General features: G+C 41.1%; 1 protein-coding gene across 4 annotated transcripts; it reads left to right on the top strand.

Moving 5' to 3' along the window:
- The first annotated feature begins 460 nt into the window (after window positions 1-460).
- On the top strand, window positions 461-27,959 carry nckap1 (NCK-associated protein 1). 4 transcript variants are annotated; one of them, XM_062401626.1, is made up of 32 exons: window positions 461-771; window positions 6,945-6,962; window positions 12,541-12,651; window positions 14,701-14,793; window positions 14,974-15,030; window positions 15,176-15,318; window positions 15,430-15,520; window positions 16,197-16,334; window positions 16,420-16,468; window positions 16,564-16,720; window positions 16,923-16,979; window positions 17,439-17,535; window positions 18,236-18,342; window positions 18,478-18,610; window positions 18,829-18,910; window positions 19,058-19,116; window positions 19,251-19,396; window positions 19,636-19,768; window positions 19,897-20,016; window positions 21,223-21,362; window positions 21,666-21,797; window positions 21,968-22,186; window positions 22,546-22,676; window positions 22,869-22,966; window positions 23,111-23,204; window positions 23,354-23,436; window positions 23,536-23,616; window positions 23,720-23,813; window positions 23,904-24,020; window positions 25,048-25,157; window positions 25,295-25,384; window positions 25,477-27,959. In XM_062401626.1, exons 1-32 carry the CDS (start codon window positions 664-666, stop codon window positions 25,591-25,593), a joined length of 3,405 nt encoding a protein of 1,134 aa, XP_062257610.1. In that variant the 5' UTR covers window positions 461-663; the 3' UTR covers window positions 25,594-27,959. The 4 variants fall into 4 exon arrangements, with proteins under 4 accessions (XP_062257610.1, XP_062257611.1, XP_062257612.1 ...); XM_062401627.1 differs by having other exon boundaries at window positions 14,707-14,793; XM_062401628.1 differs by lacking the exon at window positions 6,945-6,962.
- Window positions 27,960-27,968: the final 9 nt, after the last annotated feature.

A 27,968-nucleotide genomic window follows, 5' to 3' on the forward strand; every position in this document is an offset into this window, starting at 1 on the left:
GTGCAATGCCCTTGACATGCAGATTGAGTACATCTATCTATCTATCTATCTATCTATCTATCCATCACCATAATCGATAATCCACTATCAAGATCACGATCAATCACCAATATTGATGATCAGGATCCATCACCATGATCCATATTCAGGATCCACGATAATATAAGAAGCAGCTGTAGTATTGCAGTCATTATTTGAAGTAGTGTATAAGTATTTGTCACTTAGTACAGTCATAGAAGTAGTAATATCAGTCATGTTGGGGCCTTTAATTGACGTATACACTTAGTTGCCCTTGCTTTTGCTGTGTTGGATTTTGAAATTAGTCACATGTATTGAAATAAATTTATAAAAACCAGACTAACTCTGACAGCTGATTTCGGAATGTGGGCGGCGGTGGTGCTGTTGCCGAGGGGCCGTGAAGGCAGCACTCTCCAGCCCCAGGACACCTCCTCATCCCCGAGACCGAGAACCGAGGCAGGGACACGGAGGGGTGGAGTACAGGAAGCCGCTGTCCACCACCAGCCGAACATGGGCCCAATCTAACCCGCCACACCGAGCTTCTTCCTCCGCCTCAACCCTGTAGGGGACCCCGGCGAATAATCTGCCATTTTGCTTTTTGATTTAATTTCCTGGACGGATCTTGTGGGACATTAAAGCGAGAAGATGTCTCGGGGAGTGATCCAGCCCAGCCAGCAGAAGCTGGCCGAGAAACTCACCATCCTCAACGACCGGGGCATCGGGATGTTGACCCGTGTTTACAATATCAAAAAGGTTCGCGCACACGGACACACACGCCACGGGTTCGAATCCCCGGGTCTGACAAACCGGGAGCGTTTAGCATGAGATAGATCGGATCTGCACCTGCATCCCGAACTCTGCTGTCAGTGTTCGGGGAAAAGCATTGATGCTCGAGCAGCTAGCACCCACTTACCTCTATATTAATAAACCACCATGTTTATTACACCACCCAGTGTTAATAATGTGTGCAAATAATGTGTTTTAAATGAGTAAAAATCCCTTTTAATGGATACTCACGTTTTCCCAATGGTTTTCCTCGGGAAGCAGGATGTGGGCTGGGCTAGCTAGCTAGCACGTTAGCTTGCGGTAAAGATGCCCGTCGTGTTTTACGATTCGAGACCGATTTAAAACACAATCTCCTGGCCGCGTGTTGTGAGCAGTGTGGCGAATGGGTGTTTAGCGGAAATACCAAATAATTACCGGGGAGCGATTAAGTGGCGACCCGGGAACAGCCAGGCCTGCTGCGGCGGCGGTAGCTGATTTAGCTAACGTCGGCTGGTAATGGCGGACGGCTGCTGGCTAAAGCTAAAATGCTAAAGCTAGTAGTCGGGCGTCGTCTCTGCTCCATGAAAACAACAAACCACAGATCCAGCTTCAGTCTGGTTATTGGGTTTAATTCATTATATCAAACCAGTTAGTCACGTGCAACCTAACCTATCGTTATTATACATTTAATATTATATCATAACATCAAGCTATTTAGCCTGATCCTCCTAATTGATAAGAATATGGAGCAAAAAGCCAAATATAGGCTGTTGATAATTTGTCAATTTAATCAGTAACTTTAGCTACTGGTCATATTGATCAGCACATAATAATCAATACAAGGGATCAGCAGTGATGGAAAGTATCTCAGTTCATTTTCTCAAGTGTCATTTATGAGTCACTTGTGATGCATTTGATTTGTTTTTAATATATCAGTCAATGTTAGCCCATAGTAGCCCTGGCAGTAATCAATTATCAACTAGTAGCATTGTGATAAAAGTTCAGTGTACATCTATATAGTTGTGTTTTATAAGCACAGTGAAGAGGTGTAACAGGTCAAGATTATGACTCATGAAGAAGAGTTAAAAATCACAACTGTTTAAATAACACTGTCGACTGAAATTAATTGTGATCTATGTTAAATTATTTTTGTTTACTAGTCCAGAGGCAGATGTTAAAAAGTCATATTGAAAAATAGAGGATGAAGTAGAACTAATATAATCACTCAAGTATGCAGAACAATAATAAACAGATCATTCTCATGTTAGTAAAAACATTATTCATGAGACGGTAAAATCGTGCAATACAGAGAATCACAATACAAAAAATAGCAAACAAATACAATGAGGATATATAATGTTAATAGAAATATGCAGTAATCAAAGTGTTCTACTGGATAGTCGCACTAACTGAAACTTACAAAGCAGAAGCACAGACGTAAAAACCACGGGCAGCATATAAACTTATATTACTTCTATATTTATCAACTCCTAAAAGTTTCAGAGGGAAATAAGTTTGACCCAACTAAATAGAATGAACTACAGAAATAAAGTGTTTCGACCTCTGTCATAAAAACATGCTCCTCATTCTGTTTCTGATATTTGCAATTCCACCAAAAAGGCTTAAATTCAGCTTCTCACCTGGTTTCATTAAAATGACAGAGGAACAATATTTCAAATAAGGTAAACAGTAGAGAAACGTAATTTTATTAATGATTTCAAAACCCCTCAGATTCATCATGCATCAGGTTTAACAATCTTATAGTATATATATATATATATATATATAATAATATCAACAGTCACAGGGGATACTTAACTGCATAATTTGTGCTTTTCTTGTTCATTTCAAGTATATTTAGCTGATAATACCCCTGTTTTTACTTTATTGTATTGATACTTTTACTTGAGTAATGATCTGAATACTTTGTCCACCACTGGTTGTAAGAATACAGTATGATGACTCAATATAGACCAGTAGCAAAAACATCAAAATAATCAAATGTACAATATAACAAATTTTAAAATGTATATAATGTATGTATATAAAACTAAAGCTTGCCAGAATTTAGCTTCCCTTGATGGACATGGCGATTGATTAATGAACTTTTTCCACCAGTTATTCTAAATATTTCACCACAAATATTTAGAATAACTTTGACGCTTTCTTACACTGTCCCAGTGCAATATCCACGTATATGTGAAATATAACCCAATTATTAATGTTACTGACTCTTCAATGTGATGCTCAATGGTTTGTGTGTGGGAGGAAAAATGGGTACTGGGTCTGTGTGGGACGAGCCTCTGTGCTTGGGTGTGTATGATGAATAAAGAACAAGAGGGAGAGAGTGAAAGAGGTCACTGATGAAGTTTTAGAGAGTACACTGAGTAGATGTTAGAATGACTGAAAGCCAATACTGTGTTCTAACTATTGGCATTTTGTGTACTCGGTTACTTTTCAGCTATTCAACTGCTATTCGTAAAGCCTTTTATCAGATTTTGTATTTATATTTATACTCGTCAGCAGAAAAAAACATCAGCAAATGATTTTATTTCCCCCACTGTCAACACAAGTGTGTTTTTAGTTTGTGTAGAAGTTTTAGGACAGTATGAGACAAAATCAGAGATTTTGCTGCTGATTGCTCTTCTAAATCCGCCCTTCCTCTCCTCCCTCCTTCCTTCCCTTTTCTTTCTGTCCGTCCCACCATCCTCATATCTCCCCTGCTCCGCCTCACCATCAGGCTTCTGAACACATCCACCCTGTAATGGTGTTCATATGGTTTTTTTTGTTGTTTTATTTTTACCTTGTGAATATTAGCAAACCTCCCAGCATCCTCTAGCATCTGCATCCCAAAGCCAGAAATAAAAGAACCGGGGATATAATTTGTGATACAGTACGATCAGCAGTGCTCACTCTGGCTCCCTCAATGGCCATTTGGAGACTAGCTTGATCCCATTTATTTCTGAAATTTCTTAAGTGATTCCCAGATGAAGCTCTCCAATTTATCATCTGTGGAGTAGCTTCATTATTTCTTAATAAAAACACAGATGACAGACCCGGTTGTTTGGTTTCTGCCTTTGGGAGAGAGCAATTCATGTTCACTAACGGTATTATCATCCAAGATCACAGTAAAGTTCTTTTCCATTTCAAGTACTGTCACTCATTACATACCCACCGATTAGCTGCAGTTAACCTTTAAATCGGTTCCTTAAATTCCCCTTAACAGTCACCTTTGCTAATCCTGGCTGAGTGGCATTAAAGTTTTTCTTTGCTGTGCTTATCTTTCAGCCTGTGAACCTTCTAACATCATATCTTTGTCTTGCACACAGCGCTTACATGTATTTATTTTACTTAATCTTGCTTATATTCAGGTAAATCCCATAGTCTCCTAAGCTGCTATGCAGTAAGTGAAAAATACACTTTTTCCAATTCATCATGACAGCAAGTGAAAAGTAGGTTAGTTCTTAAATGTAAAGCTTCAACCCAGAGAAAGGATTTTATTGGCTTTTCGGTTCTCTTAATACCAGCAGTAAGATTGACTGCAGGATTGCTTATATCCACAGGGGGAAACAGAGAGAAACAACAAACCTAACACCTGTAAATTCAGATGCAGTAAATGTAATCGCGCTACGATTCTGAATTTCCTTCGGGATTAATAAAGTATCGATCTATCTATCTATCTATCTATCTATCTATCCATCACCAGGCTGGAGCTTGTTCTGCTACTTTCAGGTGTTCGTTTTAAATGTCTATAAAAGAAGTTAAGTTAAAAAGGACACATCTCAGTTAAGACAGGGAGGGTTACACTATAGGTCATATTTCCAGAAAGGCTTTTGGATTAGAGTGCATATATTTTACGGTAGTGATGTGAGGTTTCAGTTGGGAAATTTGCTTTCACTCTACCTGAGCACTTTATTAGGAACACCTTCAAATCTGCATATTCTTGCACTTAACGGCTTGCAGTGAATCCAGCGTGGTGATCCCCTGCTGGATTCCCACATCGACTTCTCCTGGACCACAGTTGACCATCTTCTTATGGCTACTTCTGGCAGAATAATGCGTCTTGGGACAAAGCAAGTTGTCTAGAACAGGTTTCATTAACATGACAGTGAGTTCAGCCCACCTACAGACAAACTAAACAGGAGCTGATAAATCTGCAGAACATATGCGATGAGACATCAACATGTCCGATATTTTGTGGAATTTATGACATGAAGATCGGAGACTGTTTTTAAGAGCAAAGAGAGTAACTACTCAGTATAAATTAGGTGTTCCTGATAAAGTGCTCATGAGTGTGTAGTAAGAGTGTGTACCAGTGGTCTTGCCTACTGCTGCTGGTACTCTGAAGATCGTATCACCCTTTTCTTCTTTCCAACTATTTTTTCACCTCTACTGTTCTTCTACAGTTGTTTTTTTAACAATTGTTCCTGTGAGATCCAGATCTTCTTCTGTCACTCACTATGTGGTTTGTTCTTCTTAGATTTTGGTTTAATTACTGGAGCCTTTGCACTGCCCAGAACACACACAGGGAAACATGTCAGCCTGGCCATTACTCACTTAACTCAATGAATAATTACAGGTTGACATTTAATGAAGGGCACTCCTGATTTACTCGGGGCATTTTGTTACTCATTTTTAATTTCTGGGGCATTTTATGAGCTGTTAAGGCCAAGTTGCCTGAAACCCCCCATTAATTTCTCATGGTATGAATGGCACATTCCTCAGGGGAAATGTGAAACATTAAATATTTGTCTCTAATCTGTTTGGATTGAAGAGACAGAACTCAGATGGAGGGATTTGAGTAACAAATGAGTAGTCGTGCCATTGATGGCTGTGAGTGCAGGTTTTCTTTGAAAACTGAAGATGCCTAGTCTCTGCCTTCTGGTTGACAAGTTCTAGAAGTGGTTCTATCTGTGAAATCACTTGTTGTAGTTTTTAGTTTGGATGAAAACCTGCAGACTCCCTCCATGGCATTACTGCACATCTGTTTGAACTGTAGCAGACTTCTAAATGTATGCTGTGTGACAAAGTGTTTGCAGAGAGATTCCCTTTATTCCTCAGTGCTCAGAAAGGACTAGTTGATTATCAAACTAGTTGTCCGCTAATTGAATAACTTACTCATTATGGGGGAACCAGTTGTTTATTCCAGCTTACAAAAAGTATATCATGACCATATTATATTGGTCTATAGTAGAATGTAGAGCCCATAGTTCCACTAAGGCCCAACTGTCAATTGGTATTTCTACACTGTAAATAGAAGATAATAGCAACCAGGGTATTAGCCTGTACATATAACTAGTAGTAACTCTTAAGTTGCTCATTGCTGCTCTGTTGCTCTGTTTCTCTGAACTACAACAAAAAACGGCATAAAACTGTTTATTTATTCCTGATTACTGGCTCTCACCACCAGACTAAACCCAGTGTCCACTTTTCACAATTATGATTAAATTCCTCTTTAAACACCATCACAGTCGACCGGGAATACACCACAGAACCCTGCTGTTTTTCACAGGCAAGACCAGTGCCACGGTTCACTGTGTCCAGGTATGAGTGAATTGTGCTGCTACACTCCAATGCAACTATTAAGAAATGCTTTTAAACATGTATGATAGCATCAGGAGCAACGATGCGTCAGCGATGAGGGAGAGCTGCATCATCTGTTGCTAAGCATTGGAGCCGAAGTGTGGAGCCAATATCACAGCCAGTGAAAACAGCAGGGACCAAACTTTGTCCTCACTCCGTTTAGTGTGTTGAGGCAGTGGGGCGGCCGAGTGCCAGCCTCATTATTTCACCACATTTCCTCAATGTTTAAATGGAAACGTTTTAATGTGTCTCGCTGCGTAGGTAGGGACAAACTACAGCTTGTGTTACTCGGTGTGCGTTAAAACAAGTGTTAATTTCGTCACACGTTGGCGCAGCATGTGTTGTGTTATGTGTTGAAAAGCAATGAGACTTGCTATCGCTCAATGAAACTCTCAGATATGCAGAAAAAATGCCTGTACACACAAACAGTTGTCCAAGACGTGTGAGTGTGTGTGATTGTGTATGTATTTGTGAGTGTGTAGATCACTGATGCAGCAGTTTGTCTGGGTGGGCTCTTTGTTTTTGATTTTTTCTCTTCTTCTCTCCGTTCCAATGCTTCCCCCCCTTCTCCTATGCAGCAAGGACAAGTTTGGAAGGTTTGCAAAGTTTATCACCTTCCACTAATGAAACCCCTCCTCCTTCACCCTTCCTCAGCTCCCTACTCTTCCTCCTCCCTTCACCTCCTCCTCCTCCTCCTGCTCCTGGCTACCTGTACTGATCTGTTGGTCTTCTCCTTTGTGCTTCACTCCTCTTCATGTTAGAGACTGCAATGCTGACATTTAAGCCTGAAACACCATATACACAGTTATTTTAGTCCTGAGACATAGCTAGTCTGCAAAGCAGAACTAAAAATTTTGTGGATGCTAACCAGAAATCAGTCAAACTAAATATAGAGGCTTAATATGCAGATTATATTACTCATAGTACCTGATCAAATTAGTGCATCTAGAAAGACTGGCTGGGCTCCTGTTAAAAGAATTTAGGAAATATTCTTTTAAAATGTCAGTTTTCAATGTTATGCATTGATACTAATCCTGGTCACATATTGTTAATCTGCTCTGTATTTAAAAATCGTATCAGATATTTTTTGCTGCGTTTAAACAAAACAAATTTTCAACCACACAAACTTTATTTTACAAAATATCTCCGTCCAGACAAGAACACAAAGATCCCTACAAAGCTACAAAGTAGGTGGCGATAAAGTCACTGCTCCGTCCATTGCCAGAGAAGAGAGCTGTGGTCAAGGTAATATTTGGTGAGGTAGACGGCTGTGTATACTGGTAACGTGGTGCAGAAACGATGAATCTAGCTGCAAACATGTAATTAGACCTAGCAGTGCTAACCAAATGTAGAGAAATTGTATGTAGCTGCCATTGTTGTTGTCTCTGGCGCATGCTCATTACACAAAGCAACAACAGGCTTGCGCAAAATGTAAGATGTGACGCCATCACTTCCTAAATGCTCTTTTTTAACAAGTATACAGAGAAACTAGGGTTTTAAAGTTGCGTGTGGACAAGAGGCCCAAGCAAAGAGGAAACAGTTTATTCTGGAAATTTCTGCCTAAATCTGGACAGGTTATCAGAAGCTGCCTTTTTAGAATATTGAAATAATGTATTTGGTTTTGAAGTAGTACCTCATAAATTACCTGATTTGGCTGCAGATTTATATTTGCATGATCCCAGAGAGCTCAGAGGTATCCTAGTAGAGGGAATAACCCTGACAAATGCAGAAGGATGAGTGAAGATTAGGTCTATAGAGCTGCCAGCCAGCAGGCACTCCTCCAGCTCTTTAGTGGTTCTCTCTCCAATCACATGAGACCATCCATTCTTTGGACTTTTTTTTAACATGTCTTTATCGCTGCAGTAAATCCCTCCTTGTGAAAACAAGAGCGCTCACACTGTGAGGGGCAGCAGAACAAAATCATCTCAGTGAGGAGTGACAAGTTGGTTTTACGAGTGGTTTCCTGGGACTCGGCAGGTTTGCTAAAAAGATGCCACAGGGTGTTCTGAATATTTTACCCTGTAATTAGCAGGCGTAATTAGTTTTCAGATGTAGGTTTCCCTTTAGCCCAGTGCTCTGCTGGGGAGTCCCCTGCCATATGTTGGGTCAGTGTGGGGGACCATTTGAGAAGCTCGGCTGTTAATTGCTACCTGGAGTGGAGGAACGATGGTGAAGGCGAGACTTAGGTCTGTTCTGGTATCCAGGAAACAGTTCCCTCACTCCTTCATGACCACTACTGCTTCTCAGCTTATTCCCATGCCCTCTCCTGTCATTCACTGCGCCCCCCGCCTCCCCTTCCATCCATCCTTCCATCAGCCCCAACCCAAACCCAGCTAGCCAGCTTATTGCACTAGCCACCACCACAACTAATATTACTCAACATTATTGTTGAATCGTTTTGTTTTGTGATGCTAAGAAGCTAGGTAGCCAATTCTTCCCTCAACTCCTGAAAGTAAGATAATTGATAATAGTTGAGGTTGTAGCATAGCTCAAGTGAGATGCTGTAATGTTGTGGCTATATCAAGGTCACTACTATATGGTAGTTTCAAAGTAGAAACAATTTTGAATCATCGCTTTGGACAATTTGCATGTTTGAGTCCATTAACTATAACTGTACATTTCTGCCAATCATGATTTAAAGCATATTCTAGATGTTTACATAAATGTCTGTCAATGTGTTGTTAATCGAACTCTGTCAGAATCATGTCATTGTCATCTGTAATTCAGCGGTCAGAGCAGATGCTAATGGCAAATATTAGTTTTATCACTTTTTATAACCTTAAAGTCAGTCACTGCTGCATCACATCCACCAACAGAAGTCTGAGAATATTGTGAGTGAGTTCCTAGGAAGACAAAAGGTCTATAAATATATCTAAATCACAGCCATTTCAGAAACTTTTGATTGTTGGCTAATTTTGAGTTAGAGTACTATTGCTAACCCAATAGCGTTTTTTACTCCACAGTTCCCCGGAGTGAGTCAAAGGGTAACTACCTTCCTAGTGGCCAATGTAGAACCTAGTCTGTTGTGTAGGGCGAGGTTAGCGCTGTGTTGTTGTCAGAAGAGCGCTGTATTAGCAGGAAAACTAAGGCTTGTGCTCGCAGCTGCATGGATTCCACAGTCACAACTTGTTTCCTTGTTAACGTGGTTAATATTCCGCCTGCCTCACACGCGACACAGATCTGACCCACACATTAACAGTGAGATCTGTTTGAGGTTGGACATCTGGTCAGATGTGAGAGAAGTGGGCGCGAGGAAACAAGCTGAGACTCAAGGTCCAGTCTGTGTCGTTGATTGGTTTTGACAATCGTGTTGGTGTTGTGTGTTGTTCTGTGTCAAAGAGTCCCAGTGTTTTGTGTTTTGAGATCCCGCACCAGTAGATGTGTTTCAGAACAAGCTCAGCGCTGCTTGTTTCTGGTGTTCTAGAGAGAGAGGTGACCCCAGCAACAAACTGAACTGGGGTTTTAGCTAAGTTGTTAGCATGAGACAAACTATTTAGTTGATTTTTATCGGTGCTTTTTTCCCCTGTCAGGATTCTTAGTAGCGTTTTAAGACTATTTTACACTTGCGCCATTTTGCATCCCACGTTAAACCAGACATAAGCGCCTTTACCGATGTCGTACAATCCTACACATGATTGTCTATTTCTTATTGTAGAAACATAAAAGGAAAAGGAAGTGGTCTGAAAATCCTCATCTAAGGTATTGGGCTTCTTCTCAGATCCAGAATCAAGTTTGGCTCAAATTGGTGTAGCGGTTATTGCGTATTCCTGTAAGCAATAAAATCAATGATATTATTTCTATACTCATTGGTGGTAGTTGGAGGTTTCCAGTCTTATTTGTTACCAAACTACAGCCCCCTCGATACAGTTTAAATCTATTAGAACCAGATTTTTGTTTTGATCTGCACAAATGTTGGAAAAAAGCCTAATTCGCAACGTTAAAAAATTAATTCCCTGGTTCTTCCATGACTCATCAAGCTCCGTGGTAATTGGCTCAGTAGCTGGAGCTTAATCTTGCTAAAAATACTCAAACTCAAGCCAGAGGAAAACCTCCTTGGTGGAGGTAACAGATTATATTGGATGCAAAGTGGGAGCAGGTGCTTCTTCTTGAACCTGAAGGTAAACCAGCAACATCCACAAACGGTGGCTCTGTTATATTCAAAGCTAATCTGTTAAATTAAGTTTTAGTTTTTAGATTGAAATCCTCCTTGTGGCCCTGATCTCTGTGGTTCAAAGGTTTCAAAGTTGTGTTGCTACGACCACACACACTGTCGGCAGTGTGGTGTGTTGCTCTTTATACCTCAGTTTTGTGTCTCATCACGTATTAAACCCAGGTAGACGTTCCCTCCTGTGCTTGTGTGAACCAGCATGTGTTGCTGTTTGTGGTTTCATTCTGCACTGGCTACAGCTGGAGACATTCCAGCGCCATGCAAACTGAAATCCTGGTTTATGGTTGTGGTGATGTTTCAAGGCCCTCGGTTCATTAGCTGTGGTTTGTAAATACAAGAGGCAACATGACATTAACGGTGCAGTTTTGTGTTGTAAGAGTTCATTTTCGTAACCTCATGTTACTTATATGCCTTTTTTCTAAATGTGTGCTTCCACTCTCTAAACTTAAACCTTAACCATGAGGAACTGAATCCTCAGAATGGTCAAAGACACTGACCTCTTCTAGGATTGTTCCTCTGTGTTTGCAGCCAACCTCCTTTATACATCCCCTCTGTTTTAATGGCACATGCATGGACCACATCTTCCTCGCCATCCACTACGGCCCTACCCATAATGCATGAGCGCTGCTGCTTCCTGCCATAGTCAGGACTGTGAGGCAGATACTGTGACCCATGTTGAGGAGTAGATTCAAGTATTTAATTAGATTTTATAAAATAGGTCTGCAGATGCAGTGAAATGAGTATTAATGTTGCTGCTCTCCAGAAAGTTCAGCTTGTGTAGGTGCAGATGACAGGACACATTAAATACAGCTTATTTCTCTCGTCTCAGGCTCTTTCGTCATTTCTCAGTTGACCCCTATGTGTGCCCCCCCCCCTTTTTGTTTAAGTTCCCCCTCTTTCCCCTTCCTCCTCTTCCTCCTCCTCCTCCTCCTCCTTCTCTGTGTATTTATCTCTCTATCTCTGCTGTTTCATTCAGTCCCTCCTTCACTCTACCCATCCATCACTCTGCACTCTGCCTGTCATACAGTGACACTAACCAGTGACAGCTCGTAGACAGTTTGAAACTCAAACCCTCTCATTACCTGGGACTCAGTGGTTCTCAACCTCTTGCTGCTGTAGAGAACATTTGCCTCCACATTTGCCTTCACTTTCGATAATGATAAATTAATAAATCTATTTACTTAATTGTTTTGTCCACTAAAAGCTAAAGTAAAGTTGAGCATTTGAGCCATTAAATGTTTAGTTTTTCATTTATAGAATAAACAATGCAGAAAAGATGTGAATTTAAATACATTTAAAAAATATTTCACTGTATTCACATATTTGGCTGTATTTATATTTTGTTTTCATATAAAGTCATTTATAATAAACATTACCGTTAAACTGTTTAATATTAAGCCCTAATTATATTTCTTTGTAATTATAACATCTTGAGAATAATATTGTTATTGGCTCAAGGTCCGACTCTAACACAAAGTATAATTTCAATTTGACATCAAACTTTCAATTAGTCACGGCTCTGCTGTCTAATGTTTCTCCACAGCTCAGCAGCTGAGAACCACTGATCACTTCAGGCTCTTTTACAACAGTTAAACCTGGTTTATCTTAATATGACCCCCCCCCCCAACATAAACCTTCCCAAATCTCCTTTGTCAACATGCACATCTACATGTCGAATTAGTCTTTTACTCGGGTCACTGCATCAAGCTTTGTGTGTGCTCGTTTTCATGTCCCGGAAACGTCACTCAATGTCAGTGGTGTCAGTATTTCATCTACCGACCCCCCCCTCCCCCTGCCCCACATCTGAGATAAACCAGTTTTATCTGAGCAGTAAATGTGTCCCTGGCGATGACCACACATCTAACATGCCTGATCATGAGGAAAGAAAATGTTAAATAAATAGAGTCAGAGATGCTGAGATAAAGAGTAAAGAGCTTAGAGGTTTACTTCATCATATTTGTTCTTGTGACTCTGCTCACCTCTTCTTCTTCTCCTCTCCTTTCCAGGCATGTGGGGATCCAAAGGCTAAGCCCTCCTATCTCGTTGATAAGAACCTGGAGTCGGCGGTTAAATTCATCGTCAGGAAGTTTCCTGCGGTGGAGACGCGGAATAATAACGTAAGTGTGAAACCTGCTCCTCACCTCGACTTTCGCTTTGCAATAGACAGTTTTGTCAGAAATTATATTATTCAGTTTAGAGCTGTGGATGTCGATTATTTTCATTATAGATAAATCTCCTGATCATTTTCTTGAATAATTAATTCATATTTTATCTATAAATTCTCATAAAATGGTTAAAAATGTAAATTGCTGTATCTTACATCACAAGGCAAAGTCATTAACGTGTCAAGTTAACAAGTGCTTCCATTAGAGAACCTAGGGCCATCACAATTCAATTATATCACTATAGTTATTGAACCCTTTTCTTCGAACTGATCAATTTATTACGACATTGCAGCTTTAACTCAGTTTACAATTATGTTCTGTAATAGCTTTATGCAGTGGAAGATTGTATTTAAACAATAGAACAGGCCATTTTCCATTAATCAGGAAAATCAAAGTGACATTACTTGAAACCTTTTCTCTCCACTTGCCAAATTATATTCTAACCTGCAGATTATGTTTTGTATCCACAATGGATTGTGTGCACAAGACTGTGATTGTAGTTCTGAGTGTGTCTGTGATTGTGCTGGAGGTTTGTTGAGTGAACTAAACTAAGTCATTGCTCATCAAATACTTATTTTAGCTTTACTTGTAAGCTTAAGTCATAGCTTCTGGCCTTTGTGTTAATGTGAAACTGTCATTAAGGAAACAGCTGTGTGTGTGTTTGTATGTGCGTGTGTGTTTGTGTCAAGCTAACTGCTTTATTCAGTATAACTGTGCAGAAATTGTCTCTTACGTTGTTTTTCTGCTTTGTTTCTGTGTTTGTTTGTGTTTTGCATGCTAAAACTCGGCTTATTCCGGACTTGTGCTTTTTGGTAAGTTTTTGTATCTAAGTTCCTGTAACCTTTTTGTATTTTAGTTCATGTACCTAAGTTTTGCGATAACGTTATTCTGTTGTACCTGATTTTAAAGCTATTTGCAGTGTGTCTTGCTTCGCTCTGCCATCTCCCCTCTGTCCTCCGCTGGCAGCTTTTTATACTTTTCATTCCTTCATCCTCTGAGTGACTGTGTGGCTGGTTTATAATGGGTTGGCTGGCTGGATGCTGATTGGTTAGATGGCTCGATGACCAACTAGCCGGCTGTTTAATTAATGCACTGACTGCCTGCACTGAGGAGTGATATAAACAGTAGATATAGCTTCTTGTGAGGCTACAGGCTTGAGGAGAAGCAGCAACAGAAACCAACATACAGGTAAACTGGCCTTTACAAACTATAGATAAATAACAGGAAACTAATCACCTGTACAAGTTTGATAAAGATTAAACACTTCCTCTTGGTGTAACAGAAGTTTGAACTCCTCGGTGCAGCAGCAGTGTCCCACACTTCCTTCTACACCTTCTCCCTCTTTCCTTGGTAGATTAGCTCTGGTTCAGGCTACAGCTCTGAGCTCAGACGCTCACAGCTTCTGGAGATGGGTTTGATTTACATGCAGGATTCTTTGGTCATGTAAATAGAAACAGCTTTTTATTACCTAAAGTAGAGCTTTCACTCTGCATGTTTGACTTTAAAAGATTGACGTGACAGTCTTTTAAAGCTGAATTCTTTAAATTATTATTATTTTGAAATCAGAAATACAGCATCCACTGAGAAACATTTCCAACCATCATCACGTACAGAAAGAAGTTTGGCTTTCAGTGCTTTGAATAAAGTTCCTATTTCTATTCTGTATTTAAAAACCTAGAAAACACATTGTTGGATGGAAAGCTTTAGTATTTGTTAAAACATAAAGAAGAAAATTAGACTTTGAACTTAATGTATTTTACATCAACTTGTAAGATGATGCATATCTTAGTATATCTGATAGAGCAGGGCAGTTTCTAATGCGTTGTTAATGGGACACATAGAACTTCTCTGCTGCACAGGATAAAACCACATCACGGGAGGACTCAAGCAGACAAATCATTATTTTGGGGCTAGCGAATCCATTGAATAATAAACGGGTTGTGTTAATCACATATTTATTAGTTCCTCTGTAACTGTGTCTTCTGCTGTGTGGCTTAACAGCAACAGCTGGCTCAGCTGCAGAAGGAGAAGTCAGAGATCCTGAAAAACTTGGCTCTCTACTATTTTACGTTCGTAGATGTCATGGAATTCAAGGTAGGAAAACAGACACACACACACACATATATACACACATACACACACACACACACACACACACACACACACACACACACACACACACACACACACACACACAGTGAGTGTTAACGGGGAGGGAACTTGTGATCTGTTGATTCTAATGAAGATATTTAATTTGCACTTCTTCATCCACAGGACCATGTGTGTGAGCTGCTGAACACCATCGACGCCTGCCAGGTCTTCTTTGATATTGTAAGTGCAACACACAAACCAGACGACAGACACATAGATCATATGTCTGTGGATTTTATTGACGACTAGAACAATGTGAATTCTCATCTGAAGAGATGCTTTATAGGTAAATACAATTCAACCTGTCTTATTTGTCTTCTGCCAGACGGTGAACTTTGACCTGACCAAGAACTACCTGGACCTGGTGGTGACCTACACTACTCTGATGACAATACTGTCACGCATAGAGGAGAGGAAAGCCATCATAGGGCTGTACAACTATGCCCATGAGATGACACACGGAGCCAGGTGAGCAAGACGCACAAACACATTTGTCTTAGTGTTCTCTTTTACTTACCACAAAAATACCGATTTAACCTGGAAATTGTTGGTGAAGTTATGATTCTGTGTGTGTTACAGTGATCGTGAGTATCCCAGGTTGGGCCAGATGATTGTGGATTATGAAAACCCTTTGAAGAAGATGATGGAGGAGTTTGTTCCACACGGAAAGGTACAAGTTTTAATTTAGGTCCCTTTTACCAGTGTCCCTTGAAACTTGAAACTGACCTGTACAGTGTAATCAGCTTACAAACAAAACATACATTTATGTTGTTGTTCTTTTGGCTTTTTACAGTGTTTTTACATGTCACATTTTCTCTGTATGACGGCCTGTAAGAGAAGCACAGAGTAAACCTCTGAAGTAGTTCTGCATGTTTACAGTGTGATCCACCATGTGTGCAACAGATATCATCTTTTTAAACAGAGGCACAGTGGCCATAGCAGCCAAATTGAGCTCAGTTACTTGAAACTATTTCCTGTTTCTGATGCGGAAGCAGAAGTATCAGCTCAATTAAAATCAAAGTGAAACATGTGAAACTAACTAATGTGTTTTCATTCCACTGAAACATTAACACTGCAGTTTTTACTTTAATACACTTCATACACAAATGAAGTTGGATCCTGTTACATGACAGGGACATATTTTATAGAGTTTTTCACGCAGTACAGAGATGCATGGTCATCCACAAAAGCAGGAATATGAAATCACATCCAGACAAACTGGTTAATTTGGCTCATTTGTCATAAATAAACCATGAAACTGGCCCTTTTTTAATATAATATCAGTACAGTAAGTTTCAGTGTCTGTTTCGTATCTTTCATCTCTTCATGCCCTTCCCTTCCTGCAGTCCCTGTCGGACGCGTTGATCAGTCTCACGATGGTTTACCCCAGGAGGAACCTGTCTGCCGACCAATGGAGGAACGCCCAGCTGCTCTCGCTCATCTCTGCCCCTTCCACCATGCTCAATCCTGCTCAGTCAGACACTGTTAGTATTGCAATAATGGAAAATGGCATCCGTCCAGACATAACTAAAGTCACGCCTCACTGACCTCTTACGTTTCTGTCTTCAGATGCCGTGTGAATATCTGTCACTGGACGCGATGGAGAAGTGGATTGTTTGTGAGTACTGCAGAAACATTTAAATCCTTCATCTGACCTGATCATAAGGGTTCTGTCAGCACGCACTCATAAACCACTTTCCGTTCTGTCTGCAGTCGGTTTCATCCTGTGTCATGCGGTGCTGAACACCGATGCAGCGGCGTTGTCTCTGTGGAAGTTGGCTCTGCAAAGCTCCACCTGCCTCTGCCTGTTCAGGGACGAGGTCTTCCACATCCACAAGGCCGCAGAGGATCTGTTTGTGAACATCAGAGGGTAAAAACCTTTACATGTGTGGACACAGACCATGAGTGAACCACGTTTCACCGATTTGTATTAAGTCATTTATCATTCAAGCCTTTATATTTAGCAGTGCTAAGTACAAGATAGGAATTTGAGAATAATAAACTATATTTTCATATATTTGAAAACCATATCACAGTATAATGCAAATGCTCCGTTGCTTTGTTTTTTCCAGGTACAACAAACGCATCAACGACATCAGAGAGTGCAAAGAACAGGCCCTGTCTCATGCGTATGTATATAATCCCTTTCCCATCCCTTCATCATTTCTCTAGAGATTTTCATCATATTTCTTCTTTTTGTTCCTCACTTTTTATTGCTTCTTTTCACTGCCCACATTTCAAGTTTTATCTATTTTTCACCTCATCCCTATTTTACCATCATTTTATTTGTGTCTCTCCGGGAGAGTGTCACCCAGACAGATCACCTCCTTCCTCCCTTTATCCCCTATTCAGTTTTTTCCCTGTTTCATCCTCCCCTCTTTGTCTCCCCCTCAGTCTCATCCCTGCTTTTATCCCCATTACTTATTCCATCTTCCCCTTTCATCTTCTTTCTCCTCCTGCTCCTGTCATCCTCTTACTTTTTTATGTCCTCTGGCGGGATTGTCCTGAAAGTGTCAAAATCACGTTTAATCAGGCGACTGGTGTGTTTTGATGCTCTGCTCTGACTTCCACTGTCTGACTCTCTGCAGAGGCTCCATGCACCGAGAGAGACGCAAGTTCCTCAGATCGGCTCTGAAGGAGCTGGCCACGGTTTTAGCGGATCAGCCTGGACTGCTCGGTCCTAAGGTAATGGAAAATCTGTGATTACCGTTAATTATCTAGACTGTGGTTGCCTGCCATATTCTAATTTCGTTCATAAAGAATGTCTACACTTCTCATAATAACAATAGAGATCTTTAGGTTTAGTCACTCCCCCTTGCACACTGCTATTGTCTCCCAGAAAGTTGGCTTCTATTTTAAACAAACACTTAATCACTGAGAACAAAATCTTTATGTTAGACATTACTCTCTGCATAAAACATTTTTGCATCAACAAATACAAATGGTATAAACAGATAAGGACATAGGCACAACATAAACTTGAATATCACCTTTAAACATTCAGAATTTCAAGCTAAATGTCCTTATATTATGACTCTGCTCTTCTCTGTGGAATTTTGGAATACGATAAACCATAATGAAATTTTAAACCATTGCAATACCAGTTTTTATGTTGCATAGATTTTGCAGCTTACCAAGGCCGATAGATATTACCATCGTAAAAAAGGTCTGACCTCCAGTGGCCAGATGGCGACCTTCATAAATCTGTGACAGAATTGAACCATGAGCCAGACGGACAGTAAACATTTAGCATATTTGGTTCAGACACTGTGAGTGTGCACTTGCTTCCAACTGCTCCTGGAAATTTATCAGACATTTATTTAAATCACATTCTCTACTTGCCATGTTCCTTCATTTCATTCTCTCTCTCTCTTTTTCCCACCAGGCATTATTTGTGTTCATGGCATTGTCGTTCGCCCGTGACGAGATAATATGGCTTCTCCGACATGCAGACAACATCCAGAAGAAAAGCACAGACGACTTCATAGACAAGTACGACCTGCTCACCTGCATCAACATTTCAGTGCTCATCTAAATGCAATTACCACCAAGTCCTTTGCATATTTTCTGCTTCGCTGCCTGTGCACCTCTCGTCTGACTCTGTGTGCACGGTTGTGTGTTTTGCAGACACATAGCAGAGTTGATCTTCTACATGGAGGAGCTCAGAGCTCATGTCAGGAAGTATGGCCCGGTGATGCAGCGATATTACGTCCAGTACTTGTCAGGGTTTGATGCTGTGGTGCTGAATGAGCTGGTGCAGGTATACACACATTCATACTCTTTAACACACACTGATAAAACCACACACTAAATGCTTACACACACTCAAAGACGCTGTATGTGGACCTGCATGACTTTCAAATATTGTCTTTTAGATAAACGCAGACTAAAGCTTCAATCTTGTGTGTCAGAATAAAGATTCTTCCACGCTGCACTTCTTTTCTAACCCAAACTTATCACCTGTCTTCAATGAAACAGAACCTGTCCGTGTGTCCAGAGGACGAGTCTATTATCATGTCTTCATTTGTGAACACTATGACCTCTCTCAGTGTCAAACAAGGTAAACCGTCACTTTTAATTTACAGCAGCTGTAATTAAACTCGTATATATAAAAGTAAAATGTGTGAAATGGGGTAATCTGGTTTTATGTTAGCTAACAGAGTCTTTGTTGATAGAATTTGAGTTAATTGTTGTGTTTGTGTTGCAGTGGAGGATGGAGAGGTTTTTGACTTCAGAGGCATGAGGCTGGACTGGTTCAGACTGCAGGTACACACACAGACGCACACACAAATCTACTTAAACACATTTCTGAAGGTCAAAGAGGTTCTGCCAGTGCAACATGGATTTTCTCTGTTGTTGGTTTGACTGTTTCTGTTTCTTTTATGTTTTCTTTTCTCCAGGCCTACACAAGCGTCTCCAAGGCCAGTCTTGGAATAGCCGATCACAAGGAGCTTGGTAAAATGATGAACACCATTATCTTCCACACAAAAATGGTGGATTCTCTGGTGGAGATGCTGGTGGAGACATCCGACCTGTCCATCTTCTGGTGAGAAACACACACACACACACACACACACACACACACACACACACACACACACACACACACACACACACACACACACACACACACACACACACACACTAATACACATGAATAGTAGGATGAACTCAGAGAATAAATCTTATCTTCAGGCATCTTAATAAAATGACTTAACTTCATGCAGTGTGTTTTATTTGTGTCCTCATGTTTTTTTTTGTGTGTGTGTGTCTGTGTGTGTGTAGCTTCTACAGCCGTGCATTTGAGAAGATGTTCCAGCAGTGCTTGGAGCTTCCCTCCCAGAGCCGACACTCCATCTGTTTCCCTCTGCTCTGCACACACTTCATGTCCTGTACACACGAGCTCTGTCCTGAAGAGGTAAAAACACAAACACACACACACACACACACACACACACACGTGCACATCTATTGTATCACAAACATAATAATGAGGAGGTTATATTCAGTCGTGACTTATGTCCTTTTACTCTTCCTCCTCCGCAGCGACACCACATAGGAGACCGGAGCCTGTCGTTGTGTAACATGTTTCTGGATGAAATGGCCAAACAGGCCAGAAACCTGATCACAGACATCTGCACTGAACAATGTACACTCAGCGACCAGGTGAGGAACACACATGCAGCGGCAGCAACTGGAAAGGAATCACTGGTTGTTGAAGTTTATCACTGCTCTCATGTCTTTAAAGTGAATACAAGGCCACAGCAGCAGCCTGGAAGCTAAAGCTGGAGATACACGTTGCAATTTAAACGTGTTTTTGAGATTCACGACTCGTTTCAGAGTCTGACTGAAGTTCAGCTTCGGTTTGCATCGTTTGTTTCGCCGTTCACAAGGAGAGCAAGGAGCGATCAGATGCTCTCGACGGCAGGTTGGACGGTCAGATGGATTTCTGTCATGTCAGCTGTTTTCATGTCAGTTCTCTAAACTCTCCTGTGCAAAATGATAAAACACAGTGAAGGTGAATGGGGGCCAACAGCAGTGTACAGTGAGAGCCTATAAATCATTGCTGTGGTTTTCCATCTTAGACGATTCACTAGGTCAGTGTGAGGTGGGATTTAAAGTTGCACCGTGTTTGCCCAGCTCTCACACAAAGACTGGAAGTAGCTCACCTGACTCAGCAACTCTACAGCTCATCAATTATCAAATTTTTATCTCGTTTGTTTTAACCCATGAAAACACTGCAGTCGAAAAACAGGTGATATGCTGAACTACTTTTCCTTCTTGCGCTGACCAGTTGCCTGGCAACCAGTAGAGACTTACTGGTCCCCGCCCAGTTATGTTCTGGGAGAGTTATTGATCAGAAATGAGAGAGGCATCAATCTTCTCATTAAATCTCTCTGGCAGAGAGCGAGTGAGCCCAGTTCTCTGAACATCGAACTATTTCCCTTCAAGAATGAGAGAAGAGGCTGAGAGAAGTTTTCAGTGTCTGGATGTTTTCAGCCCAAAGTTAAAGTCTGATTGATCGATAACAAGTCACATTCAGACTGAGCTGGTTTATAAATGAAGGAATGAATTAATACTTCAACACAAAGTTTTCTTGACATGTACTTTTAAAATAAACCTAGTCTCTTGACTTTTATACCCATTGTGTAATATTACATGCTGTCACATTAATGTTCTGAGTCCTTCTGTGATGCCTGTCGTTAAAAGCTTCTTAAGTTCATCTGCATCAGGAAGCTGCGTTCACACATTTGAGTAAATCTACTGAGGTTCTCACTTCATTCTGTCTTTCCCTCAATATCTTCTCTTTCTCTACGTGTCTGTGGTTTTCTTTCCTCTTGACTCTCTTCTTCTTCTTCCTCCCGTCTCCAGCTGCTTCCCAAGCATTGTGCGAAGACCATCAGCCAGGCCGTGAACAAGAAGAGCAAGAAGGCGACGGGGAAGAAGGGCGAGCCGGAGCGCGAGAAACCGGGAGTGGAGAGCATGAGGAAGAACAGACTACTGGTCACCAAGTTAGTAACCAGACTCATCATGTGTCTCACTTACTCTCTTTTAGTTCTTTGTTTTTCTTTGAATATATGAATACGTAATTACTATTCTCCTAGTTATTAATAATAGATTAATAACCACAATTTGTATTGTTGAATAGAGTTTCCATTAACGCCATTTCACAGCTGTTTATGCTCATGTTGGGTTATCCTTGTACTCGTTCTTGTGATTTTCTACATTTCCTTTTCTATCTGTGTTCATTCTATTTCTATAAAGAGTTTGATCCTATCTTCTAAAGCCTGTTTTATTATCTTTCATTCTTCCAGTCTGGACAAACTCCACACAGCGCTATCTGAACTCTGCTTCTCCATCAACTACGTCCCCAACCTGGCGGTGTGGGAACACACCTTCACACCCAGAGAGTATCTCACCTCGCACCTGGAGATCCGATTCACCAAGTAAACACACAGAGAAAAGTCAAATCCATTTTTTGTGTTGAGTTTAGATGTAACTCGTCTATGTACCTTTTTTTAAATTAAAGAAATACTAGGCATTTATCTGTGAATAGAAGAAGAATCAATTCCTAGACAGACAGACAGCTCAAAGACCTGTACCCCTCCGTCACCAGGTCCATAGTGGGGATGACGATGTACAACCAGGCGACCCAGGAGATAGCCAAGCCCAGCGAGCTGCTGACCAGCGTCCGGGCCTACATGACGGTGCTGCAGTCCATAGAGAACTACGTCACCATCGACATCACCCGCGTCTTCAACAACGTCCTCCTGCAGCAGACGCAGCACCTGGACAGCCATGGGGAACCCACCATCACCAGTCTGTATACAAACTGGTGCGTTCACTTTAAAGCCTGATTTTAAAAAAGAAAAGGAGATGGAAGGTTTTTGTTCCAGCAGGACGGTTATTTCAGAATCTCATGTTGTACCTGTACCGACTTGCTTTTTTCCTGGAGCCTGTGTTCTCAGATCTGTAAGAGACTCTTTTATTAAAACAGTTGGTAAAACATATATCTTTTATCGCTCCACAGACAGAAATCTTTTTTTACCTTTACAGGTTTTTTCTTTTATTCTCTCTGCAGAAAATGTTTCAGAACAAACATCCACATGTCAGACGGGTTATTCGGGGGGGTTTTGAGTGTTCTCAGTTTTGCCATTGGATGTCAAATATATATTTTATATTTTGTGTGTTCAGGTATTTGGAGACGTTGCTCCGTCAGGTCAGTAACGGACACATCGCCTACTTCCCTGCTATGAAGGCCTTTGTCAACCTGCCCACCGAGAACGAACTGACTTTCAACGCTGAGGAATACTCTGACATCTCCGGTACAAACATACACACACAGCAAAACAACACTTTACAACATTTAGTCAGCAGGTGGAAAATATCATGGTGCTGTCGTTCAGAATAATTAGTATTCTAAAGTAATACACATCTGCAATAATGGTTAATAATTAAGTTAATTCTCCTGCTGTCCAAATTATTTAATATTTTCTTATTACTGTTTTATTTCACAGAGATGCGTTCTCTGTCGGAGCTGCTGGGGCCGTACGGGATGAAGTTCCTCAGTGAGAGTCTGATGTGGCACATCTCGTCGCAGGTCGCGGAGTTGAAGGTACACACACACACACACAATGCACTGTCTTTACACACAAACTACAGTTTTAATCTCACAGGATCTCCTCTGATTTAAAGGGTTAAACACTGCAGATTTGTTTCAGTTCATGTACATTAACTGTGTGCATGTGTGTCCGGGTAGAAACTGGTGGTGGAGAACATGGAGGTGCTGACTCAGATGAGGACGAGCTTCGACAAACCAGAGCACATGGCTGCGCTCTTCAAGAAGCTCACCTGTAAACATACAACAAACACACATTGAATCTTTCCAGTCAATTTTTTAGGGAGCTGATGATTAAAAAGGATGTTTTTTGCCACTGATTTAACAGTTGTAGCTTTATGGTTCATGTATTTGACTGATGTTTGTTTTAATGTGTTCTTGTAGCTGTGGACAGTGTTTTGAAGAGAATGACCATCATTGGAGTCATTTTGTCTTTCCGCTCCCTCGCTCAGGAGGCTCTGAGAGATGTAAGAGACACTCACACACACATTTTTTAAATGTGCAGAATATTACGCTCTTGTTCTTCCTTGAACATCATGTTTTTGTCCCCGTCTCACCTTCTCCAGGTCTTATCCTGTCACATTCCTTTCCTGGTCAGTTCGGTGGAAGATTTCAAAGACCACATTCCCAGAGAGACGGACATGAAGGTGAAACAGACATTTAAAAAACGACAAATAAAGTCACCTGTTGTCAGGGTTCAGATGTCCTCTCTCTCCTGGTGTGTATGTGAATCTCAAGTCTCTTTTCCAGGTGGCCATGAATGTCTACGAGCTGTCGTCAGCCGCAGGTTTACCCTGTGAGATCGACCCGGCGCTGGTCGTGGCTCTGTCCTCACAGAAGAGTGGTGAGAATCAAACACAGGAATGAGACCTGAATCCATCTTCTTCAAATCTCCTCTCCTGAGTTTCCTTCTTTAATGTGTGTGTGTGTGTAGAGAACATCAGTCCGGAGGAGGAGTATAAGATCGCCTGCCTGCTGATGGTGTTTGTGGCCGTTTCACTGCCAACGCTGGCGAGCAACGTGATGTCCCAGTACAGCCCGGCCATCGAAGGTGAGACACCGCGATGATCCAACGCTTTGTTGTGACATGAACAAGGATTTTTCTCTTATTAAAAAATAAACAGATTCATTAATAGGAGATCAGTGAAAGCGATCTTCCAGGAATATTTTCTTTACCATTGTGAGAAGGCGTCTCTCAGAGGGATAGACTCACCAACTGCCCTTCTACTTCTCGTGTTGTATATCTCAATCTAATGAGGCTTGATCCTGAGAAAATGTTTTTCTTTACTGGAAATAAAGACCCATACGGGGTTAATCATTACCACAACAATCACTGTTAGATATTCTGTCCTCCGTCCAATCGATTGACTGATCATGGTGGAGCGACTGAGAGCAGAGCAGGAGAAACTACTGCGATATGATCTGCTGCATCTGCTCTGCATATAGATGAGACTGACCCCGTGCCCTCAGTTTGATTCATGTGTGTGCACACGATTACTCATCCTCTGATAATAATGAGAATAAAGGTCAGTTTACTCCGTGTGACCTGTTTAATCCTTATTTGTTGCAGTGAAAAGATTCATCACGTTAAATAAACATGATATATACTTTTCAGTGTAATAGAGACACTATTGAGGTTGAATGAAGCTTTGATCAGGTCTCAAAGAGTTGTGTCACTCGGGATGAATTATCAAGACGTCGCCTCCTAACAACCTTGAAATGAAAGGCGCCATTGTTAATAAAGAACAGTTGAACAGGATAATGAGTTGTAATGGGCTGCAGCAGCGTTAGTATGCAGCCGGCGTATCAGCATGTGATTGGTTTTCCGACAGCACATCTCACGACGGTGCAATCACACTAAACATTTAGTGAGCGTACAATTACACGCACCTACTTTTTATGCATCTCACACACACACACACGAGGTAACTGTCATCTGCATGAAATACTAAAATGAGTTTCACCTCTGGACCGGAGAATCTGAAAAGATTAAAGAGCCTCACACACACATCAGAAATCAGAACAGGATCAATTTGTTCTTATTCTCTTAATAACCCTGTGTGTGCTGCCCCCTACAGGTCACTGTAACAACATCCACTGCCTGGCCAAAGCCATCAACCAGATCGCTGCAGCTCTCTTCACCATCCACAAGGGGAGCATAGAGGATCGTCTGAAAGAGTTCCTGGCCGTAAGACAAATTACTTTATTAAACATCAAACTGTTTTCCACCTCAGCTGCACACGGCTGCTTTAGAAATTGGCTTCAAACTGCAGCACACCTCTCTAACATGTTTTACTATGTGTGTGTCTGTGTGTGCGTGTGTAGCTGGCCTCATCCAGCCTGTTGAAGATCGGCCAGGAGACGGACAAGATGACGACACGTAACAGAGAGTCTGTTTACTTACTGCTGGACATGGTGAGAGAAAGAAAACTGAGTGTAGAAGAAAACCACGTCTATGTGTGTCTACCATCTGACAGCCTGATTGTGTGTTTCATTTTGTGTTTCAGATTGTGCAGGAGTCTCCCTTCCTGACCATGGACCTGCTGGAGTCCTGCTTCCCCTACGTCCTGCTGCGAAACGCCTACCACGCCGTCTATAAACAGAGCATCAGCTCGAATGCGTAGAAACACAGAACACACACAGCGAAGGCCTCCTGTGCTGTCTGCCATTACAGCGTTCGCGCTCGCACCACGACAATTACACACTAAGAGCATACACTAAAGACAAACTAAACACGCTAAACTATGCCTAGAATGCCTCAACGTACCATCCTGACGACTACAAACACACAGTCGGTGTCGACAAAACGTAACACACTAAACGTGTAGCATTTAAACAAGTCCTCTCTGAATTCAGAACAAATACTGTACATTTAAAAACAAACACGCCAAAAGAACACATGTGAAACACACAATCCATTGCACACAGACGACAAAAATACACAAACACGAGCAGAAACTGAAACACACAGATACACACGAGCTGGATGAAGTTGGGGATCAGTGTCTTTATTTTAATCATTGTACTTTTTTCATGATGTTGCCAGGGACCATAACCACAGCAACACATAATATACCATATGTTTGGTTGGTATAAAAGAACAAAAATATAAATATATAGTATATATATAGTTGACACTAAAATATTCTTTTGTTTTTCGATGAAAGATCAGAGATTTTCAGTGGCCAGCTTCTACGTGGTGATGGATTTTGGATGCTTACTTTGGGAATGCAAATGGTTCTGATGTGATGTGGGTTTTTTATTTTTATTATAATATTTTGGTTTTATGCAGGAGGGCGGGTGGTTCGTGATAATGTGTTGATAATGAAAGACATGTTGCTTGTTAATGTAAGTTTACACACACACATGCTGAGGAGATGTAAAAACTACAAACACTAATCTCTGAACATTTCATAGCAAACACACAGACACACACACACTGACAGACACACACTTGTAGAACATGGTGATGTTTCCTTTCTTTTTTTCTAGCTAGTCGTAACAAACTTTTTGTGGGTAAAGATATAATATCCGTATTCTACTTTGATGTGAACTGAGCTCGTCTGTTTTCAATGTTCATGTTTTTGTTATTTTTATGATGACGACAATGATAACGACGATTTGCCAAATGTGTTGACACTAAAAAAAAAAAAGAAACAGCAACTTGTATATCAGGGGGTTGGAAGTGCTGGAGTGTTTGGGTGTTAACGGGTGAAAACACCATTTTAAACGTTTGGATGATACCGGACACAATCAGCCTGAATCCGCAGCAGCTCGGTTACACCATAACTTTTTACAGTGGGAACATATAAGTTTGAAAATACTGCAGTGAAGCTACAGTGTAGTTCTGGAGCCGGTCGACCCGTCTTGCTGTCAGAGACCGCGCTAATATTCCTCTCAACTCTCGTGGTCACCGGCTGAAATTAAAGATGGACGACACTTCCTAATATCCAGAACTGAAGCCAAAACATCCTGGTTACAAAAACCGCCATCTTGAGCGCCAGTCTCAGCTGTCAATCACGACCTGTCACCCTGTTTTAACAACATTAAATAACAAATTAAAACTAAACTTATCCAACACTAATGTGACAGAAACCAAACATTTTAACGTGCACTTTGACCTTTTAGCTTAGTCCCTGTCCTATCCCCCAACAAGGAGGATTCTGAGTTTATTAATCTATACAGCACCCGGCCACCAGGGGGTGATCAAGATGCTTTGGCTTCACTTTTGGAGAGCTGTCATGGCGTCCATATTTATTTACAGTCGAGGCTCCTGATTGGCTCGAGGACCAGTAGGTGTTTTTCTTCTTCTGCTCTTTTTTTTTCCAGTAATGAACAAAACATAATTTATATGACATCTTGCAAAAGTAGTTAACGGCGATTCACGGGAACAATAGATCTAAAATTAAACCGATTCCTCCGACCTGAGAAAAGTCCGGAGAAGAAATAACACGCTGGAGTTTTTTTATTTAAGTCGTCCTCCGATGAACTTTCCTACGTGAGCGATTTAAATTTTTGTGCGACGGTTATTCGGGACCTGTTAGGACAGACGGACGGGCGACCTCTTTCAAAGTGCAGTCATTTATTTGTCTGAAGGGAGACGTGGCAGAGACGATACATTGAGACACACACACAACACACATGATGTGTCCTTCATGTGGTTCCCTCTGCTCATGTCCCTCTAACACCATGGATCTGTCTGAACACTCATACTGCAAACTACACACGACTGAACTCTAAAACTAAAGTACACACTACACAGTAGAGACCATGTGTGTGTGTGTGTGTGTGTGTGTGTGTGTAGTCAGTAGTGCGCACTATGACCCTGTGAGGACGGATCCGTGGACACATTCTGCCATTTGATGTGAAATGGTGGTTGTTGCTTTTCTTTTATTTCTAACCTCTTTTCTTTTTCTTTTTTTTTTGTGTCTCTAATTCCACCGTGTAACTTAAATGACATGAATAAAGTAAACTTTAGGGCTGTGTCAGACCTGAGCTG

This window comes from Platichthys flesus, chromosome 12 (genome assembly GCF_949316205.1).
Source record: "Platichthys flesus chromosome 12, fPlaFle2.1, whole genome shotgun sequence".
In the NCBI taxonomy this organism is placed as follows: domain Eukaryota; kingdom Metazoa; phylum Chordata; class Actinopteri; order Pleuronectiformes; family Pleuronectidae; genus Platichthys; species Platichthys flesus.

What these genes read in the sequence shown, in the direction of transcription:
- nckap1 (XM_062401626.1), top strand. Translation starts at nt 664, where the DNA reads ATGTCTCGGGGAGTGATCCAGCCCAGCCAGCAGAAGCTGGCCGAGAAA. An exon ending in AGTTTGTTCCACACGGAAAG is followed by an intron (nt 15,521 to 16,196) that starts GTACAAGTTTTA and finishes CCCTTCCTGCAG; the next exon opens with TCCCTGTCGGACGCGTTGAT. An exon ending in GCTCTTCAAGAAGCTCACCT is followed by an intron (nt 23,205 to 23,353) that starts GTAAACATACAA and finishes GTGTTCTTGTAG; the next exon opens with CTGTGGACAGTGTTTTGAAG.